The sequence below is a fragment of the Diceros bicornis genome, chromosome 3 (assembly GCF_020826845.1).
Source record: "Diceros bicornis minor isolate mBicDic1 chromosome 3, mDicBic1.mat.cur, whole genome shotgun sequence".
NCBI lineage: Eukaryota > Metazoa > Chordata > Mammalia > Perissodactyla > Rhinocerotidae > Diceros > Diceros bicornis.
In genome coordinates, this window is record NC_080742.1 from 103,004,376 (window position 1) to 103,016,605 (window position 12,230).

At 43.7% G+C, this 12,230-nt stretch overlaps 1 protein-coding gene across 3 annotated transcripts in view; it reads right to left on the bottom strand.

Moving 5' to 3' along the window:
- NCAPG2 (non-SMC condensin II complex subunit G2) overlaps positions 1 to 9,327 on the bottom strand; it is a 78,115-nt gene extending 68,788 nt beyond the window's left edge. For 2 of the 3 annotated variants that reach the window (XM_058534224.1, XM_058534242.1), the window contains exons 1-4: positions 9,250 to 9,327; positions 6,899 to 7,010; positions 1,378 to 1,566; positions 928 to 1,042 (exon numbers count right to left, since the gene is read on the bottom strand). In XM_058534224.1, the coding sequence (XP_058390207.1) occupies positions 928 to 1,042; positions 1,378 to 1,566; positions 6,899 to 6,976 (382 nt within the window). In that variant the 5' untranslated portion in view covers positions 6,977 to 7,010; positions 9,250 to 9,327. Of the gene's footprint in view, positions 1 to 927; positions 1,043 to 1,377; positions 1,567 to 6,898; positions 7,011 to 8,549; positions 8,851 to 9,249 lie in introns of those variants that run through there. The other variant, XM_058534233.1, reaches the window with a different exon arrangement.
- Between the last annotated feature and the right edge of the window lie 2,903 nt (positions 9,328 to 12,230).

The window sequence follows — 12,230 nt, forward strand, 5'->3', positions numbered from 1 at the left end:
AATATTAGCATCAATCATTTTATGCAAGTGATGCGGAAACTGCAAATAAACAAACTGGTAGTAACATTCACAACACATCTGGGAGCTATTTTTATATTGATTAGGGGTGACTCCTTAATAAAACACTGTATTTCAATGTAACAATTCTGAATAAAACAGCACTCTAAACAGATACATAAATCCAAGTGATGCTGAAAACGAAAAACTTGGAAAAACTTGATGAGAGAATTTGTCACATGGAACTAATTATACTCAAATAGTGAAGGGTGAGGGTACTTGGGAGGTTTTTCTTTAAAACTATTACTTAAAATTACTTTTACATCTTTTATATCTATAAAATAATTTTATATAAATATTTCATAATCAGATCATCTCATTAATTCAGACTAGTGTTCCTCCTAAATTAATAACTAGTTTTACAGTTTAGCTAAAACTTGAAAAGTACCATGATATAAATTTTAGTACAATAAAACTCCCCTAAGAGTCAACAATTATTCCTCAGGCCATGTTCATAACATATTTAAAGAAAAAAATTCAATGTCACAAATGCTTGGTTAAATTGAAACTACCTGGCAGTAATTACCAGCTGAGAAAATTATAATCAGACTATTTTCCCTTAAAGCTCTTTTCACTGGTCCTGTAGGTCAAACAAGACATTCCTGAAAAAGCTGAAAACAATAGCAGTTATTTGCTCAATAATGCACATTCTCACCATCTAAAACTTTCGTATGTGGCTTAAGCTAATTACTCAGGACAGCCCGTAAAAGAATACTCCTTCACTCCTTTTCTAGCTGAAATAAAGAAGCTTGATTGCAAAGTCATGCCTTAACACTACTTCTGCTTCTACTTTACCGCTGGCTTCCCTTTACAGAGTGTCATTTAGACGCCCCACTTCTAAATATGCCACATTATAACAAGTCAACTTACCATTTAATATAACAGCACATTCCAGTAAGGCTTCATAGTTCTCACTTTCATTTATTACAGACACAGAAGCAAGAATCACAGATGTAATTGCATGAATTATTTCTATGTTTTTTTTCTATAAATGAAAAAAATCAAAGCATGAGTAAATTAAAATCAACTTAAAATTCAATTTTTAAAAGAAGTGTAAAAGTTACTAAATTTATAAAAATCAAGCCACATTTCTAGCTTATTAAGCTGAATACAAGTCAGTTGTCTGAAAAGAACAGCAACATTGAATAGATTAATAATGGTACGACTGGAAAAGGGTGAAACTACAATAAACAGACTTCTAATATTCTTGACTTTTAATTTTAAATTTTTCCTTAACTTAAAATTCAATTATACACAATACACAATTATTTTTTAACAAAGAAAAGGGGAAAATTTTTAGTTTTGAAAGACCAATACTACCATTTTTGCACCATGCTCTGTTTCCATATTATCTTCACCCTGGGCTTCCCCTGCATGCCACCCATCCACAGGGCTCTCTAACAACACATCTGTCAATAAATTCTTGAGCCTTTGCCATAGTTCCTCCTTCTGTTTCCTTGATAATTCATCTAGTAATTCATTTAGGTTGAAAGGGTCAGAAGCATCTTTCTGTAAAATAAATAGCAAGTATTACACTTCAAATAAAAGAGCTTCTATAAGACAAACGAAACCAGAATCAAGATGGAACAGACAACCCACCAGCTGGGAGAGAATATTTGCAAAACATACATCTGACAAGGGGTTGATCTCCATAATATATAAAGAACTCACACAACTGAACAACAAAAAAACAAACAACCCGATCAAAAAATGGGCAGAGGAAATAAACAGACACTTCTCCAAAGAAGATATACAGATGGCCAATAGGCACATGAAAAGATGTTCAACATCACCAATCATCAGGGAAATGCAAATCAAAACCACACTAAGATACCACCTCACGCCCGTTAGAATGGCTATAATCACCAAGGCAAAAAACAACAAATGTTGGAGAGGATGTGGAGAAACAGGAACCCTCATACACAGCTGGTGGGAATGCAAACTGGTGCAGCCTCCAAGGAAAACGGTATGGAGATTCCTCAAAGAATTAAAAATAGAGATGCCCTATGATCCAGCCATCCCACTACTGGGAATCTATCCAACGAACCTGAAATCAACAATCCAAAGAGGTTTATGCACCCCTATGTTCACTGCAGCATTATTCACCATAGCCAAGAAGTGGAAGCAACCTAAGTGTCCCTCAACTGATGATTGGATCAAGAAAATGTGGTATATAGATACAATGGAATACTACTCAGCCATAAAAAAGACAAAATCATCCCATTTGCAACAACATGGATGGACCTGGAGGGTATTATGTTAAGTGAAGTAAGCCAGAAGGAGAAAGACAAACACTGTATGATCTCACTCATATGTGGAATATAAACCAACACATGGACAGAGAAAACTGTATTGTGGTTACCAGGGGCTACAGGGGTGGGGATGGGAGTGGCGGGTGGGCACAAGGGGTGAAGGGAGACATATATATGGTGATGGACAAACAAAAATGTACAACCCAAAATTTCACAATGTTAAAAACTGTTAAAACATCAATAATAAAAAAAAGTAAAAAAAAAAAAAATTAGTTCTATCCTTTTTATAAAGGCATCGAAAAAAAGATTAAGTGCTAACTTAGCGACAAGTTCAAGAGTTTGGTGGTAGTTTTTGAAATCCATTCCTAAAAGGGAAAAGTACAGGAATTATCAGACAGAAAGTGTAGCAGATTCCTCCCCCACCTGTTCAACCCTAGTATTCTAATCTTTGGAGTTTAAAATTTTACCAATTTAGCAAAATCCTCCCTAAGATCAATCTGTCCAGACGTCCACCATCTCCAGGCCTATAATTAGGTTACAAAAGTACACTAGAGCTAAAATAATAATAGCAACAATAATAACAACGCAGTCATGCCAAGTGATTGCACTTTAAGTTTCTGGTCTCCAGCCCGACTTGGGCCCTCAAAGCCCATCCTCGAGTCATCTCTAGACATCATTCTCTCCCATTAGCCATTGAGACCATTTCAGATCCTCTCAACTATCCTTCAAACCTCTGAGCCATCCACCATTTCCTCACTCTGAGCAGATGACCTCACCTACTCTTTAATACAGCAAATAGAGGCCATTATCAAAAGGAGAGAGAATCCAGCTTCAAGGGACTCCCTGTAGCCAATCTGGGACAATCAGCACCAAAATAGTGACAGCAGTGGATTATAACCCATTGAATAAAATAAGAATCAATGAGGCCATAATGATAATGAATAAATAATAACAAATAATTAACTAATAGTATTGGCATGCTACAGAATGCCAATGACTAAATACAGAAGGAATATGGGATGGAAAAATCAAGATTTTATAGCCATTATAGTAATAATTGATTCAGGCAAGAATCATCAGTGGATGCTAAACCCAGTGGGTAGAAGTTTGATGAGGAGCAGGCTATCTAGTTATTTCCCCACAGATGACTTATTAATTACAAAGTGGAAAGAGCAGCTTTACAGAGTGATCAAAACTACCACCACCAATAATGGGACAAACTGACACCACGTGCCTCCACTGAGGAGGATGCGACACCACTTATATAGTTCCTGCCAAAACACATAAAATAATAATCAGACCATCAAATAAATGCAAACTGAAGGATCTGCCACAAAACAGCTGCCTGCACTCTTCAAAACTGTCAACATCATGAAAAATAAAGTAAGGTTGAGAACCTCTCCGGGTTAAAGAAAACTAACAAATCATGACCACTGGATGCAACGTGTGATACTGGACTGAGTCCTGGGGTAGGAAGAAAAGGAACATGAGTATGTCCTGCAGCTAAAACATCATTGTACCAATGTCATATTTCCTGACTTGGAAGATTTTATTGTAATTATGTAAGAGAATATCTTGTTCTAGGAAAATACACACTGAAACATTTAGGGATAATGAGACACAATGCCTGCAACTGACTCTCAAATGATCCAAAAGAATATGTGCGTACAAAGAATGATAAGGACAATGTGCAGCTGGGAACAACTGACAGACCTGAGTGTAGGGCATTCAGGACTCCTTTGTGTTTTTCTTGCAACTTTCCTTCAACTTTGCAATTACTCCAACAGGAAAGGAGAGGGCAGGCCCACCCCTCCGGGGCCCTCTAAGGCAACTTCTCCATCCTAACTTCTCCCCTCCTCTCAAGTCCACACCTGAGCTGTCCCCTTTTGTGCCTGCCTCAGGCTCTCAGCCTTCTCATCCCTTTTGTCCAGATTTCTCCCCCATCTCCACATGCCCATCTAGATCTTTGATCAAAACCGCCCGCCACTCCCATCCTCCACCCTGTGTGATTAGCATATACACCTGTGTTCTTGTTTGTCTCCCTCTACCACTAGAACATAAACTCCACGTGAGCAGAAATTTTGCTTTGTATGCACTGTATCCCAACCCACAGAGCAGAGTGTGGCACACAGAAGGCACTCAGGACATCTCAGTCAAATGGTGCTTCTCCTCAGGCCCGAGTCCTCCTACTCCCAACACTGATCCTCCACCCTCAAACAAGGGGGTACAGAGGGTCCACCACAGTTGGTTCTGCTCTATAATACTTGTTTTGAAATGCAAATTTGTTCCAACGCAAAAGATACATTAGGGAACAATTTGAGCAAAAGGCGAATTTCTGGTTTGCTTATGCAGGATTTCATCACCAGGTGATTTCAGAAAACTGTACCCACTGAGTGGAGTTGCAGATACACGCAAAACGCACACACCCCAAACACCTGCCAGCTCCTGGGACCCCACACGTGAACGCACCTCAAAGGACGTTTTGTCATCACAGCACCAGTGTGATCCTGCATTGACTGTGCTACCCAAATGCTGTATTTTTGCCTTTTGATTTTAAATTAATATTAACTTAGCTTCCTTATCATCAATTTAGTTTGTGATTTTAGTTAACACTATGGTATGTAGTTTACAACGACCTTTTAGACTTTAAACCACATGTGTATTGCACATCTAATACAAATCATCTACACTCCTACTGCTAATGCAGACATTTACGTAACATCTCAATAGTTTGCGCTTATAGACACTTGCACAGTGAGGTGCTGCCTGTGAGTTTGTGCTGATTATTTTTAAGTTTATAGGATACCATTTTATGATACAAAATCATATTATAAGCTCATTTCCCTCTTATAAAGAAAAATAACTTCATACATGTTGCTAGGAACAAATTTATTATTAGGTTCCTCTCTAATTCTTAGTCATCACTAATCTGATTTTCACTGCATCATCAGAACAAGTGAGGTACGCATCTTCTGCCCCAAGGTCACAAGTATTTTAGAGTTGGTACCTTAAACACTGGGGTTCCTCAGAGCTGTCCTAGACCCCTTTTCTCCTATTACACTACACAGATGATCCCATGCATTCCCATGACTTAAGATTCTAGCTGGAGCTGACAACTCCTGAATTTCAGTCTCTAGCCCAGGCCTCTTTCCTGGGCTTCAGACATACCCCTCCCCCCGCCTACCAGACATCTCCTTGTACATGTCCCTCTGGCAGCCATTCAGCACATCCCAAACTGAGCCAATCTTCTCCCTCAAACCTGCATTCTTCCCACGTTCATGATCTCACTGAATGGCACCACAAGTCAGAAACCTGTGATCCTCCTTGGCCCTTTCCCTGGCCCATATCCAATCAATCAGTAGTGCCATCACCCCACCACCTCACAGCTCACAAAAGCACCCACATCTTCTCATTTCCATGTCCTAATTCAACTACCAGGCACAGCCTCTCCATTCCTCTCTGGCCTCTTGTGTTGCTCTCCAATCTAGTCTTCATGTGCAGCAGAAGGAATACTTCCAACAGGCAAATCTTATTTTTCTGTCTCTCTCTTCCACCCCACTAGTTTTCTCTCCCTCTTTTGTTCTCTTGCACACAGGTCACTCTCTGCTTAAAGCCCCCATTTCTCTCTGGATAAAGTCTCAACTCCTTAAAAAGGCAAAGAAGGCCTGACGTAATCAAGGTCTCATCCCCAGGGCTCTTGCCCTGTTCCTCACCTTGCATGTCTACACTCCAACCCTACAAATGCTTTCAAGTTCAAACACAACATGCCTTCTCCAGTCTTTAAAGTTACCGCTTTGGTTAGAGGGGTCCTTCCCCAAGCTCCTCTTTGACTGGGTAACTTCTGTGTACCTTGTAGATCTGAGCTTCCATAGCCTTTCCACTGGGATGGGAAACATTCCATGGCTGGATTTGGAGCCCCACCTATATCCCTGCCCCAGCTGAGCCCTTATTCTGCTCTATTTACATGCCTGGATCTACCACAACACTGTAAATAGCCTGCGGACGAAAAAATATCTGTCTTCCTCACTATGCCACATACATAGTAGGAGCTCAATAAATATTTGTTAGGTAAATAGAAGCACTTCACGTTATAGCGCTCAGCATCCTTACAACATCCCTCTTAGAAAGCAGGAAATACAATTTGTGAACAGTTGCCCATCATCAGGTCTATTTGAATATAGTTTTGTTTTATTTCTTTTATTTTATTTTGTGTGTGTGTGTATGTGTGTGTGAGGAAGATCAGCCCTGAGCTAACATCTGCTAATCCTCCTCTTTTTGCTGAGGAAGACTGGCCCTGGGCTAACATCCTGCCCATCTTCCTCTACTTTATGTGGGACGCCGCCACAGCATGGCTTGACAAGCGGTGTGTCCCTGCGCACGCGTGCCCAGGGTGCCGAACCGCAGGGCCGCCACCGCGGAACGCACTTAATCACTACGCCACCAGGCCGGCCCTGTTTTATTTTTTTTTTCATAAACCTTGGTTCCTAAGGATTCACTGAGATGACTATTTCATTTGTGGACATAATGATTTTAGAAAAATGTTTTACATTAACAGTCAAAATCACAATAAAGCTAAACATAAAACTTACATCAAGTTGAATGAATTGCAAAAATTCTTCAATCAGCTCCTTAGACACCACTTGTACAAATGTCTCACGTTTTTCCATGACGGATGAAACTGTTTTTCAGACGGCATTTATTCTGCGGAAAACACAATCATACTGAAACTTGCATTTGTAAATATACCTTTTCCTACAAGATGTAATTTGGTACTAACATCCAAAACTGCAAGAAAATTCCTGCACCACCTATGGTAGACAGTTTCTAACAATATTCTGACATAAAACAAGTTATAATATCTAAAAAAATAATTCCCTTATTTTCTTTACTGAGGATAGTATCAACAAAACATTATATTATCAATTCTTTTTTTTTATAATTTTATTTATTTATTTATTTTTCCCCCCAAAGCCCCAGTAGATAGTTGTATGTCATAGTTGCACATCCTTCTAGTTGCTGTACGTGGGACACGGCCTCAGCATGGTTGGAGAAGCGGTATGTCGGTGTGCGCCCGGATCCGAACCCGGGCCGCCAGCAGCCGAGCGCACGCACTTAACCGCTAAGCCACCGGGCCGGCCCTGTTATTATCAATTCTTAAAGAAGCTACTAACTAAGGAAAGAGAAATCTATATGGCTCTAGGAGGCTCACCTTCTCTCCCTTGTTAGTACCTTCGCAAGATGCTCAGGCAGGTCTGAGTCGGCTCAACAAAAGAACAGGCTGATCCCAGCTGCTAAATCCTGAACCTCCCTTTCTAAAGTGCCATTTGTCCATCAAGAAAATCCCAGGCACAGTCACCTTGTTATTCAGTGTGGCACTGGGGTCACCTGGGAGCTCATTAGCGCGAGCGAGGACTGAGAGCTCAGGGGATTGCGTGCAAGCTCCTTCCTTGCCTGTGTTTCCCCCAATAAAGCCTATTTTCCATTTACAACACCTGGTGCTAGCAATCCCCAGTTTGACATCAACCCAAAGATGAAGTCACGGCAAAATGATGGAACATATATGCAACAGGACCCCTCCCTGTAAAAATAAATGAAAACCTCCTGCACCGCTTTAAAAGGGCAATATGGAAAATTACTAGTACCAACGGCAATAATTACAGGGATAGAGAGTCATCTTAAACATAGAAACATAGATCTTAGTGTCTAAATTAAACCAACAAAAGCAGAAAATAACTTCCCCACATAAGTACCATGAAGTCTGGCCACCTCATTCCTCAACTCAGATGGCTGAGCTATGAAGCATAACTTTCTGCTGGCCAAGCGGCAGGGAGGGTGGCCAGCGACAAGCTGGATGACTAATAATGGCTAGTACCAATTCACAAGTTTAAAAATAAACATTCTAAAAAGGTGCAATCAAGTACATGGAACCAAACATCTTAAACTGGTGAGTCTGCGAACCTTTCTGGAATTCTGGTAACTTTTCTGCGGGCCTCTCTTTCCAAGTACACCCCTTGGCATTTCAGTCTTCATACAGCACTCCGCTTCCACTAGACCACCAAGATATGACCATACTCCCCATTTTCTCTCCCACACTAGTGATTACAGCTCTTTAGGGGCACTAACTTCTCAACTTAGTCTGTCTCTCAGAGTGCACATTATATGTTTCTTGTACTAGTTGTGCACAAGACCTCACCCCTCCAGCCAGATGCCACTTTCAGGGCGAGAGATCATCTCACTCACCAGGCAGTTATCTGTCCCCACTGCAGGGTGCTCTTCACACAGGAGGTCTGGCACTGAATTAAGATGAGCATTAAAAAGGAGATCCCTGTCACCTTGTCACCACCTGTAGGCCGTGTTCCAGCCCTCCCACGAACTATGAGAGATGCTTGGCAACAGCTTCCCCCTGGACATGAGGGCTCAGGGAACTGATATTCTCTGAGATCCTCTCCTCAGGTCCAGGCCGGGGGTCCTCTCTGAGGTCAGTCCCCAGTCCAGGGGTGGGGGTCCTCTCTGGGGTCAGTCCTCAGGTCCAGGGCTGGGGGTCCTCTCTGAGGTCACTTCCCCGGTCTAGGGTTGGGGGTCCTCTCTGTAGTCAGTCCCCGGGTCCAGGGCTGGGGGTCCTCTCTGTGGTCAGTCCCTGGGCCTAGGCTTGGGGGTCCTCTCTGTGGTCAGTCCCCGGGTCCAGAGCTGGGGGTCCTCTCTGGGGTCAGTCTCGGGTGCAGGGACGGGGGGTACTCTCTGGCCAGTCCCAGAGGGAAGGCACGGAGTCCGCGCGCCCAGGGCCCGGGTGCCCGCCTCTACCTCAGAGCCCCGAGTCAGGCCGTGTGTTCGGATCCGGCCCACGCAGAGGCTGCGGTGCTGGGGACCCGCCTCGCCCGACCCCCGCCGTTTCTCGGCCCCCTGCCCCGAGCCCTTCCCGGGCCAGCACCGCGGTGCTCACCTCGTCACCCGGACTCGCCGTTTCCCGCGCTCGGACCAGATTCAAACGCGCCCGCCGGCGCCCGCGACGCGCCCCGCCCGCCCGCGCGTCACGACGCCCTGCTCTCGCGAGAGCCGGGGGCTCCTGGGCAGAGTCGCTTGGGGGCGAGCGCCTCGCCCCTTCCGCGCTCGGGCCTCGTCCACACACCCGCCCCGCCCTGCGCCCCGGCCCCGCCCACAAGCGGGCTCCATCCCCACCCTCACTGCTGTCCCGACCACACGCTCGGGGCCCGCCCACACGCTCGGTCCCCGCCCACAGCGCGCCCTTAGGGCCCGCCCACACGCTCGGTCCTCGCCCACAGCGCGCCCTTAGGGCCCGCCCACACGCTCGGTCCTCGCCCACAGCGCGCCCTTAGGGCCCGCCTACACGCTCGGTCCCCGCCTCTTCCCCGCAAGCTAGCATCCTGGCATTTTTAGTCCGACTTGTAAATTTGTTTTTTATCGTTGACTTAAATGACTGAAACGAGTGCGACCTCTGACGTAATTATAAAGATTGGCTCTTAAAACTGTGACATCACTATATATATCCAATGAAATGTGAATACTCTTAACAACTGAATACCAGGAATTCTTGAACTCATATTTCCATTCCATGACTCCCACATAATTCTGTCCCAACGTAACATCAACTTTTGGATCATGTCTCCAGCAAAATATATATAAATATGTAAACTGGATTTTTAATATCTTGTGACCACAATGCTCCAGATTTTAAAATTTTTTACATTTATTAGAGATACAAATAGATCAAAACCATATAAATTATGTTTTTATAAGTACTTAATATAAAACTAAAATTTTGTTGCAACACACCTCTTAATACTATGGTTAAGACTATTTTTTCAATCAATTCATGTTTCCAAGGATGAATATTCAATTCTGATTTTTTATGTTTATAGATATAAATGCTGAGAAAACTTGTTCACATAAATAAGGAAACAAATGAAAATATTAATAGCAATGTCACCCAGGGCCAGCCCTGTGGCTTAGTGGTTAAGTGCGTGCATTCCACTGCCTGTGGCCCGGGTTCGGATCCCGGGCGCGCACCGACGCACCGCTCCTCTGGCCATGCTGAGGCCGCGTCCCACATACAGCAACTAGAAGGATGTGCAGCTATGACAGACAACTATCTACTGGGGCTTTGGGGGAAAAATAAATAAATAAAATCTTTCAAAAAAAAAAAGATGTTAATAGCAATGTCACCCAATTCCTTGAACATATTTTAGTTAAATACAAAAATCACACACTGATCTATCATCAATTTTTTTTAACTTAATTTGTATCGGCTATTAATTTGGGCTTTCCTTCAATTTTGGTTGAAAGCAAAGACTAGGAAATCACCTAAATTTCAAAAAGCTTTTTTTTCTTTTTGGTGAGGAAGATTAGCCCTGAGCTAACATCTGTGCCTATCTTCCTCTACTTTATATGTGGGACACCTGCCACAGCATGGCTTGACGAGCAGTGCGTAGGTCCACGCCCGGGATCCATACCTGCGAACCCTGGGCCACCGAAGCCGAGCGTGCAAACTTCACCATTATGCCACTGGGCCAGCCCCCAAAAAGGTTTTTTTTATCCAGTCACCTGGAATCATTCACTTTCTCAGTTTCTAGAAAGTTTACCAAAAAACCTTTACCCAGATACATTAAATTACTATTAATTATATTGGTTACTCTTTCATTTCAAGGCACTTTTGTCAATAGAATTTTTTTTTCATAAAAGCCCTTATCGCTTGCTTTTATATATGTTTTTCCCACACCTTGGAGAGCTGCATATTTAACTCACTCAATTTATGGGAAATGTCTACTAAATAATCCAGTTGGTAAATCTTGGCTTCACTGTCAAGCCAATCAGCCAAATTGGAATTAACTATGTTGGAAAAGTCTGGAGGAGTTTTATAAACTACTCCAGAAAAATTTCTACTTCCAGAGAAAGAATGCATCTCCTAAGATCGTGGCTCGTGGGCCCTGCTGGGCTCATCCCAGTGCTCCTGTCCTCCAGCTCAAGTCAGGACCTGGAAGAAGGCTGTCTCCTCGGGGTCCAGCATGAACCAACTCACCAGGTAAGACCCCATTTCATTGGACTTCAGCTTTCCTGTTGAGGGGGAAAAGGAGAGCCCCAGAAACCACGACCCTGTCTGTCTTGAGGGTACACTGTGCTTACTGTGCTCCTGGCCCTGTTCATGTTGGTTGCTACACAAAGCCCACATTCTCAGACCACCCCTCATCTGCCACGCCCCAGTTCCCACAAGGCTCTGCCATATCCCTACTCTCCCCCTTCCCCTTCTCCCACTCGCCCCAATGTCTGAAGTCCTTCCCCTGTGCACTGGAATCAGTCCATTGCCAGGAAAATCCTGCGTTCTCAACCTGTTATCTGCACAGCCTGCCACCTCTGCGCCTCAACAGCCCTCTGTGAGGACATGGCCCCTTGCACCTACTCATGCTTGAAATGTCCAGAGTGGATTCTATTTTCCTGACTGAACCCAGACTAGCTCGAGGTCTCAGTGAGGTTGAGGGTGGTCGCCGCCATCCTAGCACAACGCTGCCCGATGGAAATATAACCTGAGCCACAGATGCAACTGTGGACCTCCAGTAACTACAATAGAAAAGTGAAAATAAATAGGTGAAACAAAATTTAATCATGTGCCTTATTAAATCCAGTAAATCCAAAATATTGTCATTTTAACAAGTAACAAAATTATAGGCTTTTGCGGGTGGACAGACTGGTCTGTTAGGAAGTTTGTAGCAGTGAAGCAAGCAGGGGGACCACTGAAAGCATGGGGAGCTCAGAGCCTTGTCAACAGGTGGTCAGTGTAGCCACTTGCGCATTTCACACTGGAGCGCCCCACCCCCCCACGCAGCAACCCCCTGCAGGCCCTGAATGCTGAAGCCCCCAGTTCGGCCCCCACTTCTTTTCACTCTGGACTCTTCCTTGAGCACTGTCACC